This window comes from Asterias amurensis, chromosome 3, assembly GCF_032118995.1.
Source record: "Asterias amurensis chromosome 3, ASM3211899v1".
Classification (NCBI taxonomy): domain Eukaryota; kingdom Metazoa; phylum Echinodermata; class Asteroidea; order Forcipulatida; family Asteriidae; genus Asterias; species Asterias amurensis.
Genome location: NC_092650.1, coordinates 25,952,420 through 25,972,485, shown reverse-complemented (window position 1 = coordinate 25,972,485; position 20,066 = coordinate 25,952,420). Strand labels below are relative to the sequence as shown.

General features: G+C 40.4%; 1 protein-coding gene across 1 annotated transcript in view; it reads left to right on the top strand.

The window, feature by feature from the left end:
• Positions 1 to 19,821, top strand: part of LOC139934693 (sacsin-like) — a 34,411-nt gene extending 14,590 nt beyond the window's left edge. The window contains exon 5 of the mRNA XM_071929054.1: positions 1,793 to 19,821. Within this exon, the coding sequence (XP_071785155.1) occupies positions 1,793 to 14,475 (12,683 nt within the window). The 3' untranslated portion in view covers positions 14,476 to 19,821. The remainder of the gene's footprint in view (positions 1 to 1,792) is intronic.
• The last annotated feature ends 245 nt before the right edge of the window (positions 19,822 to 20,066 follow it).

Below are 20,066 nucleotides of genomic sequence, written 5' to 3'. Positions count from 1 at the left end.
TTTATATAAAAATAAATTACAATTTTTCAGGCCTCAACCTTTAGCTTCAGAGGGGCAAGGCCACTTGGCCTCAAAAGCTCTCAAAAAGAAAGGGGCACCAAGGCCAACTAAAAGGGCACCAAGGCCATTTTCAAACTTTTATTTGTTGATGATTATGTTAAAATACTTTCCACTGATTTCAAGATTGTGGTCAACTTTCCAACCCATATTTATTTCATTGTCGCTGAAATTGAATAAAAGTTTAAAAATATGTTTCTGAATTATTTACAGTTTTTTTGCAGCGCTCGAATTGCAAAGGATTACCCCAGTAATTAACTTACCCCCTAACCCTTATTCATCGACTTTATTAAACTCCCTTCTGGTCATCTGAAAACAAATCATTGCCCAACAACAAAGAATTGTTAAAAAAATCATACAGAAAAAATATTAAGAAAAATAATTCCTTGCGTGCTAATCTGAAGAAAAAAGACCAATTAGTCTCTGGCTCACCACTACCCCAACTCTGCAAGACAAACGAGCCCAACCCACCCCACGCCAACAACCCCCATCAAACACCAACAACCCGGAGGCTCAGCCAAATCCGATGATTGGGAAAAATATTTATTTCTTTTTTTTCCCTTCTTTTTTTTCTTTAAATGTGATTAAGAAAATTAAAAACGAACCCCCAACCCCTTAGCACAAAATAATTGGCCTAGCATTTAGCTAAACCTTTAAGTTGTATTTTGCATGCCGGCGTTTATGCCATGCTAGACTGCGCTAAATAATTACTATAAAAAAGTAAACAAACGTACCTAATTAAAAATGTTTCTAAAGTTGGCACTTTGCTACCACTCTAGCCCTTTCGCCCCCCTGCTTATTTTTGCATCTTTTGTGGGATGGCATGCTGAATAATCAATAATTAACTTGATGGAGTATGATGATTGCCAAATTAGGGCTCTGCCGTTTGACGTTTTACAATTCCACGTTTGTTGTGTGTACACAAACATGTGTTTGGCAATGAAAAACAAAGTCGCAAGGCAGGCAGATCACTGGTAGTGGTGGGTCACAAACATTAATCAAGTACAAGCCTTGGACACCAGCGAAATAGCCAGGGGGAAAAACATAGACTGTATCCAGCCCCGGCCGCGCGCCTCCCCCGCCCCATCCGCTACAAATACAGATCTCAATGGACAAAATCAGTGCGAAAATGCGTAATTTAATGTAGGGACTTGTAGCGAGTTTATACATTGGAGTAGTCTGGTGCTGCGTTTTTAGTAGTAAACAGCTCAACTACGTTTGATATGGTTACCATGCCACATTCGCGACACATTTTTTATTGCACAGAAGCAGGATTGTGAAAAACTAGTGTGCGGGATCATACATTCCGAATTTTACCTCCATATAAATTAAATGGGTCACAATGTTAACATTAAATAACTTTTTCGAATAAATAATGTTATGAAACATATGGAAAAGGGCACGACAGCCAAGTGGCCGTAAGGTACGTGATTTTTAAAAGGGCTTCACGGCCTTTGGCTGGGGCATCGCGGCAATGGCCGCTGGTGGCCGCTGTAGAGGTCGAGGCCTGATTTTTGTTATTATTTACACATAAGTAGAAAACATAGGTGAAAAATGCAAAACAAACCATATTAACCCATTGTACCTAAACAGGTTCCTTGCTACAAGGTCTCAAAGCTTACAATTACACAGTAAGCAAGGGCAGCTTGTTTTTGAATTTAAATTAGCCCAAAGTTTCACCATTTTAACTTGACAATCTTTCTTTAAATTGTTTTGTACCTTAATCTTTTTCCAGACCTTCCATGCATCCTAAGTGGAAAGAAGATTGGGTTTTTGGATCCACTGGAAAAGTACTTCAACTACAATCCTCAAACCAACACCAAGTATGTCGGAAAACGAGGTAAGAAATGGAACGTTAAAGCGGAACTGCTGGAGAAATTTCGAGGGCAGTTTTCTCCCTTTCTTGGTGACTTATTCCGTTGTGCTGAATCCAGTTTTGTGAATGGTCATTTTGAAGGAACTATTTTCCGGTTTCCACTTCGCACAAAGGCTTCAGAGATCAGTAAGAATGTGTACACAGACGACCAACGAGTGCTTGACCTCTTCAGGTCTTTTGAAGCAGATTCTGAGCTGTCTCTACTGTTCCTAAAACATGTCCAATCCATTGAAGTTTATGAAAGGGGTGGTATTCATGAGCAGCCGCGACAAATCTTCAAAGTACATATTACTACTGGTGATCGTCAAAAACTAACTGTTCAGAGAGGGGATTTCTTGAAACAAGTTCCAAGGGACTCTGGAAGTCTTGCATGTATGCGAGACTTTCATATGGTGACGTGTATGAATATAGAGAAGCAGAAAGGTGCAGACTCTTCCACCAGCAGATTCATTACAGTGAATGCCATAAAGACAGAAAACACCTCACGTCAACTTCAACAACTCATCAGTGATGATGATCTGAAGTTAGTACCCTGGATGGGTCTAGCCATTCAGGTCGGCATACGTCAGGATTCAGTAGGTGCCAGTAGGAGTGATGGTCGAGTGTTCTGTTTCCTGCCACTACCTAGTAGTGAGCAAACTGGTTTACCTGTCCACATTCATGGCTATTTTGGCCTGGGTGACAACCGTCGGAGCCTTAAATGGCCAGATCGAGAGTCTCAGCATGACAAGAATGCCATATGGAACAAGCTTTTGGCAACAGAAGTATTTCCTGATGTCTACAGAAAAGTGATTCTTGCTTCAATAGAGAAAAGCAAAGAACCAACTGGTGCAGTCAGACCCGATGATGTCTACAGAGCCTGGCCATGTCAGGAGAGTATCAAAGAGGAGTGGTCAGCAGGTGTCAAAACATCACTTCAGATTCTAGGGAAGGATGCAATTTTCTTCACTGATCACAATGGTGGCTGTTGGATGAAGGCAATAGAGGTATACGTGGACACCCAAAAGAACCCTCTGCTCACTAAGATACTAAAGCATAAGGGATATGCAATTGCACAACTGCCCAGCCATGTTACTGCATCTCTTAGCTGGGCAGATGTCCAGTACCGAGGGATAACACCCTCGGTTGTTCGTTCATGTATCCGGAATGATCCTCTCCAATACCTATCACTAGCTGAGAAGCTTCAACTTCTAGACTATGTTACGAGTGACACACAATCTGATCTGACCAATCTCTATCTACTTCCATTACAGGATGGTTCATTTACTCTGTTTTCGAAAGGATCACCTACGGTGTACATTGCCAGCAGTAAGAATCCAAGTGGTCTCATTCCAAATGCAGAGGCAAGGTTTGCTGCAAGTGACATGCCAGCAGTGTTGAAATCTCCACAAGTAGTATCCTCCACTCAGCTGAAGAACCTTGAGGTCGATGATATACTTCCACTACTTCACCAAATACTTCCAAGTACTTGGGTTAGAGGGACAGAAGTAAAAGTCCAGTGGACTCCAGGATGCAACAAACACCCCTCCTTTCAATGGTTGACTGAGATGTGGAACTGGCTGACAAAGAATCAAACCCTCCTCGAGAAATTCAGAGATATTCCACTCATTCCCCTTCTAAACAACACATTTCTCACCAAGCTGCAGGGGAATTGTATCATATATCGCACCCATCAGCAATGGGGTGCTGATTTGACTGAACGTGTCTGCTTATTTCTTGAAGGCGTTGGGGTAGTTGTACTGCGTGATGATCTTCCTGTGTTCATTGCGAGGCACCCCTCTTTGACCGACTACATCCACTTTCCAACACCTGATGGAGTGCTGAGTGTCTTAAATGTTCGAAGACAAAGTGTCAACATAGAAAGATATGTAGCAAACATGGCACCTTGTGATAAAAACGAACTGAGACGTTTGTTTGGCAATTTACGGCAAGATTTCTCTGAACGAATACATTTGTTGAGACTGTTGCCCATGTTTTTAACAAGTGATAACAGTTACATTGCAGCAGGGCAAGGCGTTAGATCAGTTCCATGCAATTTCAACGGGATCCCAATCAAGCGTCTAAAGAAATGTCGAATCATCATCCAGGACAGCTCTGATGACAACTTAGTAACTCTGTTGGGTATCCACAAGGAATCAGCCGTTGAACTTCTGTCCAATAATATCCTACCTGCTGTGGCTGAAGGATTCTACTATGAAGATGAATCCATGACAATTATGTCTTGGGTGTTGGCAAACCAACAATATGATGGTTTAGTTCAGCACTTGAAGTTCATACCCACTGACAAGTCCCTCAGACTGGCAAGTCCCTCTGAGCTATTTGAACCAAGTGATCAGCTTTTATTGCTGTTTGGGTCCTCAAATGTGTTTCCAGTCAAGGAATATTCAAAGGGTAAACTTCTCAATCACCTGAAACGGGTTGGTCTGAAGAATGAATCTTGCGTCACCTCTAGTGAACTGTTGAATGTGGCAATCGAGTTGTCAAGAGGGCAAGAATTGGGACAAGCAGACGTTGGAAGAGCACAAGTGATCCTTAACCACATCAACCGCTTTCCTCACCTGTTAACTCAGAATGTTTCCAGTAACAGGATAACTAAACCATTGCACAAGTTCCTCGAAGATTTGAATTGGGTTCCATGCGAGGGTTCATCTCCATCTCAGTACCCTGCCTCAGCTGGTTGGTATGGTAAGAACAACACACTGTACTCACCACGTCAAGTTGGGTTGATTGAGTCAGCCATGTTGCAAGGTTCTGTGGTTCCTCTCATCAGGATGCAAGGTATTCGACAAGAGCTACTGAATGTCTTCAACTGGAGTGCACAGCTTGATCCCAGAAACTACCAAAAGGTTGACAATGTTGTGCACCAATTGAAGAATGTTGCAGATAACTTTGAGTATCCAGTCGGGATACCTACTGTCTCCAATGCAGTGCATGAGATATATGGATTCCTGAGCAGAGCCTCAGACCAGCATCTGACTCACCTGTTCCCGACCATTATCACTTCAGAACCATGGGTATGGCATGGCGCAGGGTTTACAACCCCTGACAAAATGGCGTTAACTGCTGGGACACTTCAGATTAACCTTAAACCGTACCTCTTCACCGTACCAGACACTATGGAACAATATTATGATGGTTTCCTTGCTCGAATGGGAGTTCAACGAACTTTTCAGGAAAATTGCCTCAACGTGGTTCTGTCGCAAATTCAGATGAAACATGCAGGTCAACATGTATGTGATAAGAGATGCGTAAAAAGTGACGAAGAACAGGTTCACAATATATTGAGATACATTACAACCTTACCAGATTTTGATGCCAAGACGTCAGACCTGTTGGTTCCTTGCAGGGCTTTAGGAACAAGTGGCATTTGTCTCCATATGCTGGAAGCATCCACGTGTCTATACGTAGATGAGGAGAGACTATTGAAACAGATTTCGGATGAGAATGACGAAGCAGAATTTGACAGACGCATTATCCATAAGTCGATATCCAATGATTTGGCTCAGCGTTTGGGTGTACAGCCATTAAGCCTTGTCTATGCTCCATCTGAGGCTTTAGATTATGGATACGAAGCAGCAGGTCCTTATGAGACAACAGTAAATGCTATTAAGCGTAATCTTGATATGTACAAGAAAGGAGTCGACATCTTCAAGGAGTTGATCCAGAATGCTGATGATGCAGGAGCCACTGAAGTCAAATTCCTCATCGATTGGCGCAGAAATGAAGAAACAGCAAGTAATCTTCTGAGCAGTGGAATGAAAGCATGTCATGGTCCGTCGATCTGGGCTTATAATGACGCAAGATTCTCGAGCGAAGATATCAAAAATATCTGCAGTATAGCATCACAGAGCAAGAAACACAGGCTTGATAAAGTTGGGAGGTTTGGATTGGGCTTCACTTCAGTTTATCATCTCACAGATGTCCCTAGTGTAGTCAGCGGACCCTATGTGTTGATTTGTGATCCTAGAACCACACATCTTGGATCTCGTATACAGCCTGGGCAGCCTGGTATTAAACTAGATTTGACCATTCCAAGTCATATCCGAACACTCAAGTTACATCCAAACCAGTTCCAGCCTTACAATGGTATCTTTGGCTGCAACCTTGCAACATCTACTGCTGGATTTGACCACACCTTGATCAGACTACCACTACGTACACCCGAAGAAGCCAATGAACAGCACAACCAACTAGCTGATGGTGTCTTTGATTCAAATGACGCAGTCAAACCTCTGATAGAATCTTTGAAGAAGGCTTCCTCCACCCTCCTACTCTTCACTCAAAACGTTGTCCATGTTAGTGTTCATGAGCTTGGTTCTAATAAGGACCCATGTGAAATGAATACAGTGATGTCTGTTAATCTGGAGAGGGTGCAACAGATGCCTCGCTCAATTTCAGGTCGAGAAGAAGGCATGAAAACAGAACGCAATCTCCTTGCGGCAACAGCAGCATGCAAGGAGGACTCCAGTTTACCTGTCCCAGAGACAACAATGATTGTGAAGGTCACTCAGGAGACATATGCATCGAACAAAATCAAGAAAAAATGTTCTCAATTTATCATCAGTTCATGCATGGTGCAGGGTGAAATCTTACAGTTAGCAGAATCTGTTGATGGCTGCAGGGCCGGGGTTCTCCCATGTGGTGGTGTCGCAGCTGAACTAGTCGCCGGTGTCCAAGGACTAGCACCAAAACCTGTTGATGGTAAAGCTTTCAGCTACCTGCCACTTGAAGTCTCAACAGGTCTTCCCTTTCATGTCAATGGCAATTTCTTGCTTCAGCCCAATCGCCGCCAGCTTTGGAGCAAACCGTCCTCGACAACAGGTGAATTCGAAGCACGCTGGAATATATGTTTCATCAAGTCAGTCTTACCCTGTGCACTTTTCAATCTTCTCCAAGATCTTCAAACTTTGCAGAGCCAAAATGACGTTGATGCACGAGATTTCCAGAGTTTGTGGCCAAGAGGTTCAAAGTGTGCAACTGATTTCTGCTCCATTGTCGACACATTTTATCATATATTGGGCAGTGATCAAGGTGCACCTGCAGTGATATTCAATGGCAATCAATGGGTTACAGTGAATGGCTGTTTCTTCACTGAATGGGACCAATCTGATTCAGAAGTTCTGAAAGCCAGCGTTATTACACTCTTACGTCAGAAGCTTTACCCCCGAAGCTGGGTTGAGTTGGAGCCGGACGTGCTGTCTAGCATTGCTTGTCAAAGAAACACCTTCAATGTAAGTCGGTTTCTTCGAGAAGTTTTCTTTGAAATGCTTGAGGGAGGCACCATTGATTCTCGTCACAGAGACATTGTTGTCCTGCATCTGTTAGATCTTCGTGTTGGTGAAAGAAGAGTTACTGAGTATGATTTTTATCTAAAGAATACCGACTGCATCCCTCATTCTGAAGATGAAGATGAACTTGTAACTCCTGATAGGTTAGTTCATCCTAATACACTTATCGGATCTTTGTACTGTGACGATGACAATCGCTTCCCTCACGGCGAGGAATACCGCAGGGAGGTCCGCCTTCTCTCCTTGAAAGAACTAGGTATGGCTTTTGATGATCTACCCTGGGATGATGTGTGTGAAAGAGTTGAGTCAATCCGTATGAACAGAGACTATGAGCAGAAGATTAAAAATCTTCTGAGGTTCATCACTGACAAGTTGAGAAGTCCAGATACCCCCACAGCTGAACAGAAGAAACGAATCCAGAATGCAGAGTTTCTTCCTGTGTTGTCAAAGCCCAATGATTACTCGTCTGTATGGTATAAGAGCGACTTGGAGTTAATGTCAGCAGCTTCTCTGTATGAGTCCAGACACGTGTTCTTAATTGGCTCTGTCCAACCATTACTTGATGAGGGTAGACTTGGATCTGAAGCAGTGAATCCAAGCGTCAAAGGCTTCTTGGGGTTTCGTGAAAAAGAAGTCTCTGTCAGTGACGTCATAAATCAGCTTGACAGTCTGATTAATGGGACGAAGACAGTCACACAACAGACATCCCACATGGCGCACAAAATATATTCATTCCTCCAAGATGCATTCTGCAGCGATAATGTCACAGGTCGGAATTTTAAAAAGCTTTGTTCCCTCAAATTTGTTCTTTGTGAAGGTGCATTTAGAACTTGCAGTCAACTTGCATTTAAGTACACTGGCAAAAGTGGACCCTATTTGTTTCAAGTTCCTGCAGAATTACGTCGCTTGGAGACACTGTTGCTCCGTTGTGGGGTGAAACAAGATTTTGATATCAATGACTTCCTTCACACTCTGCACAGTTTGAAAGAAGAATTCAAGGAGAATCCTCTCACAGAAGTAGCCGTTAAGACAGCAAAGACAATGACAACAGAAGTTGTTTCGATCCTCGAAAAGGGTCGTAGTGGGGATCAAGATAACATCGCAAACTACCCAGATTTACAAGAACAGGGTATGTTTGTATTGGATGATCATTGCGTTTTGCGAAGACCATCAGATCTAATCTATGATGACATGCGGTGGGTAACAAAAACTGCCGTTAGCAACTACACCCATCCTTCTGTATCACAACATGGTGCAGAAACTATCGGGATCAAAACTACCAAGCAGATGAACTTGGAGAACTGCTCTTCTTCAAAGGGTTTTGAATCCGAGTTTGGTCAAAAAGAAAAGTTGACAGACCGCCTCTCTAATATCTTGAGGTCTTATCCGTCTGTTTCAGACGTATTCAAAGAGCTGCTACAAAATGCTGATGACGCTGGAGCTACAGAAATACACTTTGTGTATGATCCTCGCAAGCACCAGTCAGAAAAAGTCGTATCCGCTGCCTGGGATGAGGTGCAAAAACTTCCTGCACTGTGTGTGTACAATGATAAATCCTTCACTGAAGCAGATATCAAGGGAATTCAGAAAGTAGGGGTTGGTGGTAAGAGAGAGGATATTTCAACTACTGGCCGATTTGGAATTGGCTTCAATGCTGTGTACCATCTTACAGATTGTCCAAGTTTCCTGAGTAACAAGGACACCCTGTGTGTGTTTGATCCTCTCCTAAAGTATACTGCAAGAGCAGATTCATCCTGTCCTGGCAGAATGTATGATACAAAAGAAGACTTTAGACAGAAATTCCCTGACATGGTGTCTGGATATCTTGAAGATGAATTCAATGATCTTGAAGGAACAATGTTTCGCTTCCCACTCAGAGAAAAGCCTTCTGCCATATCAAATGAATGCTTTAGACCAGGTAAAGTTAAAGCCTTGCTTGAGGAGTTTCAGACTGTCTCAGATGAAGCTTTGCTCTTCCTCAACAACATCAAGAAGATCACAGTATCATGCATTGATGAGGTTACCAACAAACTGGTAGAGAAATATTCCACCAATGCGACATTTACAGATAAGGACAACAATTACCGTGCCAAGCTTGCAGAACATGTGAAGCGTTTCAAAAGTGATCCCCATGAAGCCATTCCACCATTGTGTCACGTGTACCGCCTTGATATACAAGACTCGCATGGTTGCAAGGAAAAATGGATGGTGTCTCAGATGGTCGGCTGTGAAGAAGGGGATGAGCTTTGTCGAGGTTCCAATACTCAGCTTCCAAGGGGAGGCGTAGCAGCACGTATGAGTAAAGAAAGATTTGGGAGTTCGCAGCAGATGCACAGAGCATACTGTGTTCTTCCATTACCTATCTACACCAAACTCCCCGTGCATGTGAATGGCATGTTTGAACTTGATTCATCCAGGAGAAATCTTTCTAAAGGCAACGAGTTCAAATCGATGGGAAGCAAAGATGATAATGGTGAACTAATTCACAAATGGAACAGTCAACTGATCACTGGTGTGATTGCTCCAGCTTATGCTAGATTGTTAGAGGAAGCAGGTACTAGGATACTTCAAGAGTGTAGGACGAATGATATTCAGTCTGTGCTCCTTTTTTCGTGGTATGATGATCTCTTCCCCAAAGATTTAGAGAAAGTGCAAGACGAATGGCGTTTACTTGCCAAGGCTACACTTCGGTACATCAGTCAGAAAAACTTGGAGGTGCTACCTGTTGCACGTCAGAAGGATAGCGAATTAGAGATAACTCTCCACCATGTCAACACTGCTTCAAGCCATGCATACTTTAATGACCTGAGATTGAAAGATGCTCCACAGCACACAGGTCCTTCTGAAAAGAAAACACCATGGTCCACCATCTTGAGAACATTCTTGCTAAGAGTTGGCTTCAACTTGTTAAACAGTTCTGTACAACTGTGTCGTGCATTCCAAGGTTGTGGCATCAAAGCAGAGTTTGTGTCTCCCCAGGCAGTTGTGAGGCACCTGTCATGTAACCCTTTTATCGATCCGTCTTCACCAGTTCCTCTAAATCGTACGGCTTTCCAAGACATGGATACTTTTTCTGCGATGTTCAAGTACTGCCTTGAGGGTATCACACAGCCAATTGATCTGAATGGTCTACCGTTGCGTCTCACGAACGACAACAAGGTTGGAGTGTTTACTACACTAGATGGACTGTACGTAAGCTCGCATTGTTATGTGCTTCCCAACTTGAAACAACTGTTTCTTCACAAGAAAATTGTCCATTTGTGTTCCACTTGGCTTCGACAAAATAAATCAGAAGATGAGGCTTATACCAGTGGGATTTTCAAGAAGTTCACTGTCTCTGAACTTGCCGTGCACATGGGAAGCTATCTGCCTCAAGACTGGCGAGGCTGTACTCATCACATGAAGTGGACACCAGAAAGAAATGGACATCCTCCTGCAAAATGGCTGAGCAACATGTGGAAGTTCATTAACAGCGAAACAGATGTAGAAAACGCAAAATCATGCCTCCAGCCCATCCAGGAGTGGCCGTTATTCCCTACTACAACAGGGAAGTTGGTGTCGCCTGCAATGTCAAAAACCTTGTTGTTCTTTGATGGTTTCTGTGATACCCCAACTCGTGAAAGGGTTGCTGAAGTACTGAAGAAGTTGGGTGTTCCAGACCTTTCGATGAAACATATGCCGCCGCCTCCACGATCTGACTTAGTTGGGCTTTTGAGAAAATATTTAGCCCTGCCTGTCAACCAAGAGATGGTTGTAGATGTGATTAAGTTTATGATGGCGACTGACAGTGAGATTGGAAATCTTTCACCTATCGAGAGTAACACCTTGCTCCAGTACCTTCAGGAGGGCCACGAGTCTTTCTCTGATGACAACATCCAAACAATTAAGAAGTTGTCAATTTTCAAACGGCTAGATGACAAAATGATCAGTCTTGAGTCCTACGAACACTACCATACAATTGAAGGCTATAGCTTACTAGACGTTGAGGCTAGAAAATGGATGAAACATCTGAACTGTGTGTTCTTGCATCCCAGTCGGCAGTTGGGTTTGTTTTATGGTATACTTGGTATTTCTCCCATCACACATGCTGAGATTTACTTGAATTTCATACTTCCAAATTTCAACCTACTCACCCTGGAGTCCAAGGTTTCGCATCTCAGGAAAATTAATGACAACATTTTGCCATATTCTCCTCCTGGTGTGCAAAAAGCCATTATTGAGAAGCTATCTCAAATCGCATTCATTCCTGATAGCTCGGGCACATTAAGAAATGTGGATTACTTCTTTGATCCATACAATGTAGTCTTCAAAGCCATGGTTGACCCAAACGAACTACTACCCGAATCGATGGAAATACTGAAGCACTTTCTCACTAAGCTCGGTCTTCACAATGAAGTCACTCAGGAGCTGTTTGTCAAGTTTGCCAAAATAATAGAATCCCAAGCAAATGCAGTGAAAAGTACCAGTCAGCTGAATAACCTGTTTGACAGAGCTAAAGTTCTCACACGTGAGCTGCACTTTAATGAGAGTCTTTGCGATGTGTCCTTCCTACGTGGAATTTCAGAGATCAAGTTTGTTCCATCAGTTCCGATAAAGCAAGAACTGATCGACATTCATCCTGCTGTATCTGATGGTCAAGAGCTGCATCCATTCATCGCCTATCGAGGATCAATGCCAGAAGAATACGTTCATCTTGTCTGGTCAGTCGTTAAGCTTCTACCCGGTTGGTCTGTGCCGTCAAAATACGCAGAAGTTATGAAAGACATCACCATGCACGATTGTCTTGGCATTGCTCGTGAAGTTGTTCTCGATAAGGCACTGAGTCATATCCAAAATGTATGTGGGCGAATGCAAGAAAAGAATGCCATCCACAAAGAGGACACATTATCCCGTTATATAAGAAGTACTTTTCAGAAGGTTATGAAGGAGGTATTGACATTTCTTCAAGAAAGTAAACAAAAGCACGGAAACGAGTTGAAGAAGCGTTTATACCACACTCCTCTTTGCTTGGTAGATGACGGAAAGGTCCTCATCAGAGCTGATCAGCTGGTGTTCAATATGACAGATCGTGAAGAGAAGACACTTAGGCCGTATTTGTACAAAGCACCGAGGGATCTGGCAGACTACGACACTCTCATACGGTTTCTTGGGGGTCAGGAGCGTTGCTCTTTTGATCAACTAGCATCGGTCTTATCATCCATACAGAGGGAATGTAAAGATCAACGCCTCACTCCCAATGAAGATAAGAAAGTTGAAACTGCAGTGACATCTCTCTTTGTACTACTTGACAGCACCAAAGGGTCTTGTAAGATAACAGTCACTGAGCTGTACCTCCCGAATTCAAAAAATCTGATGAGGAAATCTTCACATCTGTATTATGCAGACCCGCATCTGATGGATCACTTGAAATTAGTTTCTACTGACAAGGAGTTTTTGATTCCCCTGAAGCAGTATGGATTTGAAGTCAATGACGAGGTGGGTCTTATCGAGCTTCTTCCCGAATCCTTGCGTCCTAAGAATCTGGGGAGTGAGATGCATGAAAATGTACATGCAGATAACGAAGACTGCCCTGCTGGACAAGATTGTCAATATCTAGAACATATCAAAAGGATGGTGAACTCAGTGGAGATGACACGAGTGCTGCTTAGACTCCTTCACCGCCAACTAGATAAACCGCCAGATGCAGAAACAAAACACTGCATCGAACAGTTACAGAATTTTGATAACTTCCGTTGCAAGATTGAACTGCTAATTGGTGTGTTTGACTCCGAAGGAAAGATGCTTGCAAACCGATTATCATCAGCTCACGCTTTTTATGACAATACCTGTGTGTATCTGGAGCATAGTTGGCCACTTAAAGGGGGATTGGTGTTTAAACAGATTGCAGACTGCTGCAATAAGGTCATTGGTCAATTGATTAATTCTGACAACACGAGCCTTCTTCAAGCTGCTCTCCAGTGCCCGACTCCGAATGACATGAATGGCGTATTAAGCAAATCACAAATTCCCGAGTATGATACCACAACACGAGCTTTGCAGCCAGATGATAATGCACCTGGAACCATAGTTCCCAGTGATATTCGACATCTACTTGATAGAGACCCTTACAATCGGTTCGACGAAGAAGACATTGTGGGATACGAGCGTTCGTTGGGAGATGCTTGCATTCCGGTAGATGAGTGCACTGCACTGGGAACAGGAGAGTTTTTGCCTGTGGAGTCGGAGCATCCGTCAGACGAGTCTACTGAAATAGTTTTTGCCAAAATTGTTGGACAGGTTGGCGGGAGTGATGCGTCTACCGGGTTGTCCAGACAATTCAAAATCGACATCGGGCTTAAAGAACCCATCATTGTCAAGGTAACAGCACTGTATAAATTCCTGCGACCTCAAGAAAAACCTGACCTGACTGTTGTTTCCTTCACTGGCGACCCAACAGCTGAAGTTCCATCGATGCCATCTGATGGGTGCGTACCAGAAGTGTTCAAGAACTACAAAGACAAAATTAGGAATCAGCTTAAGGAAGCCTTTGATTTGCCAGATGAAGAGGCAAAACAAGTTATAAAGCGTCTGTACCGTACGTGGCATCCAGACAAGAACGTCGGTTTCGAACAAGTTGCAAATGAAGCGTTTAAATTCCTGAAATCAGAAATTGATAGACATGAAAAGGGACGCAACTACCGAGAGAAGTACTCCAAGTGGGAGATGGGTGCAAGAAGGGACAGAGAGGAAGCTGAACGATACCAGAAGAGATACTACGAGCAACAACCCCGAGCCAGTCAAAGGGCCTCATCTCATTTTGTTCCACCTTCCTTCAGCAAGGACACACCAAACCCTCGTAGTGCACGTTTGTGGTTCCGACAGGCTGAAGAGCATCTCCACAATGCTGAACAAACAAATAGTGACTTGCAAACCCATGTACAGTGGATTGCCTTTCAGATCCATCAAGCAGCAGAAATGGCTCTCAAAGCAGCTCAGTTCAGTCTTGACGGTCGTCCTGATGAGAGCAGTAATGACTTGACATCTCTTGCACGGAAAGTATGTCAACACCAAGACGTGACGTCCAGGGAGGTGTTGACTGTTGTAGGTGGCTTGATTCGTCTTGGATGTGACTTCATCAAACCACGCCAGCCTGACAATCCCAACTCAAAGACAAGTGTGCAGACATATCAAGACTTCGAATCCAGCATAGCACTCCAGCTCTGCAAAGAATTGCTGGATCTTGTTAGGGACATCATTGGGATAAGGGTGTTCTAAAGTTTTGAAATGGTTTTTGGTGAAACAAAAATAACATTTCAATAAAGGCTACTTGTATCATAGAGTTACAAGTACATGTGTGTAATGGTGTTTTGTCATAATCGATCTCATGATCTGTGAATCGGAACGCTGATAACATTTCCATTACGTCATTTGTTGTGACGCCATTTTTTCATGACGTCATTTTTCATAACGAAAATTTTTCATTACGTAATCTTTGTAGATTCTGATTTAACCCTAAGAGCACAAAGAATAATGTTTTCCCCAAGTTATTTTCTTTAGTCTCTGCGGTTCAATGTTCGTATTAGCCTTAATTCTTATTTGAAAGCATTGTCCCAAGATAGATTTGCCTATACACATGAGCCGTTATAAACAAATATACTCACCAGTATAGTGCTAATAACAATACAAAATGTATTCAATCAAATGGATGACTTTTTTTGTAGAGTGAGATTTGTGTCTCGCGATATGCAGAACTAAGATATCATAACCTAGTTTACAAATACAAAGTATAAAATCGGCCGATTTTTAACTATTTGTGTATTTAAGCATATGTAGTTCAACCATGAAATTAGTTCATGCTGAGTCGTGTATCTGTGTTTATCTTTTTTGCTCAGCAAAAGCGGAGACTTTATTGAGTCCGTTTCTTGATGTATACAGTTTTATTGCTCAGTTTTGAAATAATTATAAGTTTTTGTACGAGTTACTACTGGTAATGTGTAGCTTCTTTGGTACTCTATTATACTTGTAAATATGAAGTTATTTTCTGAACGTTTTTCGTGAACGAGTGAAATAACTTGTTTATTTTTTTATTTTTTTTACCGGAAACATACATTCTGTTTTAACATGACACAGGTCTACCACCTAAACAAGTAGGCCTTTAATTGTTCTATACACTGACTACGAAGTATGCATGCACTTGGATGCATTGCAATACTATGAGCTTTCATAGTTTACTTATTATTTTGAAATCATGATGCTTTCAAGACCTGTTACAACTTCGCAACCTGCTAAGTTTACCACTTTTCCCCAAACTCGCCTGCAAGCTAAAGCGACAGGCCTTTTCCAGCCATTGACCTCGTCTCTGGAATTTCTTGCCAGCAAGATCACTAAAAAAACATGACCAAGTCTTCTTTCAAAAGCCATCTTAAAAGACGTACACTGCAAACACTGGGGTGTTAAATTGATTCTTCCTGGTGTCTATATGTGACGTCACCAACATGATGTTTTTATCCCCATGTCACATTACGTATACTAAGAGAATCGGTTTAACACCCCAGTATTTGCAGTGATCTTTTTAATAATGTCCTTTCAACCATGTTGATTTGTTAGCGACCGGCGCCTTTTATGGTCCTCCTGATCCTGTGCGTAATAAAAATATGTTATTTTTTTGTTTTAATAATACCACTGCAACTATTCCAACATTAGTTTGTTTCAATCCATTTATTTAAATTACAACATTTCCTGAAAAGAGAAAAATGAAGACATATGTATTGTTTTTGCACGCGATTATTTTTTTCTTGCAACAAGCTCCTGAAAATAGAACATTTAAGTAAGCAGCTAAAGTATTTAAAGTGTTTTATAGAAGTTTTTAATAACTTCTGTGTTTATGTTTCTGAAGTACAACTAGATAAAATAAAGTACTTGCTTAATTCAAGATTTGTCTACAGTTTGATCGTATCGTTGAAGCAGAATAATATTTGAAATAGTTAAGTTTGAGTTTTGAAATGTAAACATGTAAAACGAATTCTGTAACGAGCGAAGTCAAAATATGAGAAATGTGACATGCATCTCTTGAGATAATCACAAAGTTTTACTATATGTCTCAGTTAAGAGTATTCTCAAAAACCTTTGAGAGAAGAGATTCTGATTGGTTATTTTTTTCTGACGTCATGATTATTGTAACATTGATCTGTGATTACTGGTGGATTTGGTACAACATAGTTTCATCCTTTAACTTCCTATCATGATATTTGAGTAGTTTTAGATACACTGTACATTATAGAGATGCCTAGTCTTTAGTGGATTTTTTGGTCTGTTTAGACATGTTCAGTACTTTTTAAGCATCTTCGGTTGTACTCCATGGCTAGTGTCGGTTTAAAATACATAGATTGTTTTAATATTCATTCGTGTTCATTATGTTAACGGTAGTTTTCTGTATCCTGTAACCCATATAATCCAATTAAAGTAGTATAGGCCCTAGGCCTACAAATAGTGTATCGATAAAATGAAAAGGCTGAACCTTAATATTCGGTTTGAAACATTGTTATTTCAAAGCAGGATAAAGTAGACAATTATTAAGAAGTGATGTAATGTTACTTGTTTATTAGTAATAATATTACTCACAACAAAGTTTTGTAGATCATTAGATCCATGCAGGGCCCAGTTCCATAGAGCTGCACAATCGCAAAAAAGAAGCTGAGTGCAAAGCACGTTTTGCTGATCACGAACCCAGATTGCTTGCCGAGAACCATATCAAATGGTCCGCATATGAACCGTGGGTACAACTTATTACTGCTAAGCAGAACAATTTTCAGGAAAGTTATCTGCTTAAAGCAACTTCAAATGGGGCCCTAATTATTATTGACCTCTACATATTGATGTTGTAATGTTAAAGTGGCGTTTAAATCCTGTTCGAAGACATTATTTTTAGTCATGCATATTACTTAAATCAAAAGCGTTTTATTTCGAGCATTTTACATCATTGAGTTGCCTTCTTGCACGTACTGTTAAACTGTTTCCGTTGTTAATTTTAATTTTTACTGGATTAATAACACTTTGCTACTTTATGTGATGGTTTAGTCAGTGCAAAATATTGAAGCCACACAGCCGTTTTCAATTTATAACGTTCTGAGTTATTGTTCATAATTGTTTCTGTTAATTGATGTTCTTCTATTCTGAAGTTACAAGAAGAGTTCATATTTTGTTGTTCTTTTCTTTTTTATGTTGCTGCAGCTTCGTAATGTTTAAGGTACTAGCATTGAAACCAAATTGTGTTATGATTACTAAAACAAATTAGCCAAGTGTTAGTTTTGAAGTAAATATTATCTCTATCCACGGGCAATTTTTTAAATTGCATTTAGAGCATACAGTACTCGTAGGCCTATTTCGAGACTCATACTCAATCTTTAGGCCTTACAAACGAAAATAAGAGTAGAGTTTATTGTACTCCCTGAAAAAAAGTTTCATGTTGGGTTTGTACTTTCTGGGATCTTATGAAATGAGGCTAAAATAGGAAGTCGACTAAAGATCGATGTTTTGTTTAATATCGTTTTTCCTTCCAATTTATCTGATTTCTGAGCAGCTTAGAATAAGATAAGGTACAGAAATGTCGAGTTGTCTCGGCCCTACATCGAGTTTTCTTTCTGGAATTTATCAATTTCCGCGTGTAGCTTTTTAATTATTTTTTTGTTTTCTTTTTGACATATTGTTAAAGTGTACTTTGTGTTTACGGATATCATACAGTAAACAATTATGGAGGTTTTAAACTAAACATTCTGGAACAGTGTTATTTATACAGGGGGAACAAGAAGGTTTTTTAAACTGTTGAAAACAACACCACGAGACAAAAGGTTTTGCTATAAATTTGTCTGTTTAACGCCCACACCCAATCGGTGTACTTCACTAAGCGTGGTTTCGAAAACGGTCATAATTTGTGGCTTTTCATTTCACTGAACAGCGCCCTCCTAGGGATTTCAGTCTAACTCGACTGGTTTCTCATTTTCAAAAGACGTATGGACTGAAATATTATTTGTAACTTTTTTTATATAAGAAAAGAGTACGTTGAACATCTTGTATTGTTTTTTATTTACGTCGAAGTGGTTGCATAATTTTTTTCCAGGAGTTACCTTTTATTGTATATAAATACTTTCCTTTCATATTTTCACGATGAAATTGTGTGCGTGTTCAGATTAAAGTTTTCCGTTTTTGGTTGTATTTACTCAATCTATACCCGAAAGATAAAAGTCCAAAATAATCCGTAGAGATTATTTGTCTATTACATCGGCTAGTTTAAAACGTTATACTTTAAGAAGTTAAACTTTACATTTAGGTATTCTCCTGTTTAGTCACACATATTGCATTCGATTTAAATTTGTAATGGATGTCTTTATCCATGATTGGAACTTAAAGTCATCCAGCTAGTAAAATATTGCTTTTGTTACGACATGCTGAAACATTAATATTTGTTATCGATCTTTGTATTCATACTGATTGTCATTACTGATAAGTGATTGTTAAAAACAAATGCATCGCTCTTTGTAGCGAATGATTGTTGTTATAGTTGTTGTTTCTTTTTAAGGTGAAAATATTTCGAAACAAATGTATCACAGTCTGTATAGACTCGCCAATGTTTGACAAAATATGCCTTTTGTGTCATGACCTGTCGAAAAGATAGATAAAATTGATTTTAAACATGCTTTTTAGTTGATAGTACTCGGAAGCTGTATCTGCATAAAATGTTGCCTTATGTTATTTGAATCATTTCGTTAAAATAAAAAAATAAATGAGAACAGCAATGATGTTTTGTTGTGGTTAATTAGTTTTATTTTATAAACCTTAATAGAGATGTTAAAAACAAAGTAGCCTTATTTAAACGAAGGACGTGGCTTTGAATTGTATTTGGGACAACAAGATTGCAGTTTAAAGGCATCTGACACTATTGGTAATTACTCAAAATAATATTAGCATAACAACGTACTTGTTAACGAGCAATTGAGAGCTGCTGATAGCATAATACATTGTGAGGAACGGCTCCCTCTGAAGTAGCGTAGTTTTGGGGAAAGAAGTTATTTCTCACTAAAATATTTTATTTGAATTCGAGATCCAAGCTGAGGTTCTTTGTTTTTTCTTCCATTATTCCCTCGCAACTTCGACAACCAATTCAGTTCAAATTTCCACAGTCTCATTATTGTATGCATATGTTGAGAAGACTGACATTTACCAAAGTGAACCAAGTCGTGAGCTTGTACGTTTCAAAAAAAAAAAAAAAAAAAATGTTTTTTTCCGGCAATGCCGACAAGGTGTATTGCTGCTGAATGCAGAAAAACACTTTTTGAAATGTACCAACTCACGACTTGGACGTACATGTACTTTGCACGTGTGTTTACTATACGCATTGCAGGCAAAGTCTGCCTCGATTGACGTCACAAAAGGGGTAGGCGGAGTCAGCCCCCAAACAACTTTATATATTTGTTAAACATATAAATCGTGACAAACAATTACTAAAAAAATTGTTTTATTGTTCGTAAGCATATACTCTTATGTTTGAAATAATTTTTTTTAAATATTTCCAGGTGACTTTAAGAATTAGTGTATTTAACCCTAAATCTTGTTCAGATATGAATAGTAAATGCTAATGCTACTTGTCGATTCGTGTATCTTTTTTCTTTTTTTTTAATCTTGTTTTGCTCAAAAAGAGAGTCACTTTATTGTACAGTTTTGATGCCCAGTTTTGAAATAATCAGTTTCGTACGAGTGACTATACTGGTAATGTGTAGCTTCTTTTGTATCTCTTGATATTCGGTTTATTTTCTAAAAGGTTTTTGTAATGAATGAACGGAAACAAACATTCCGCTTTACATGACGAGTGG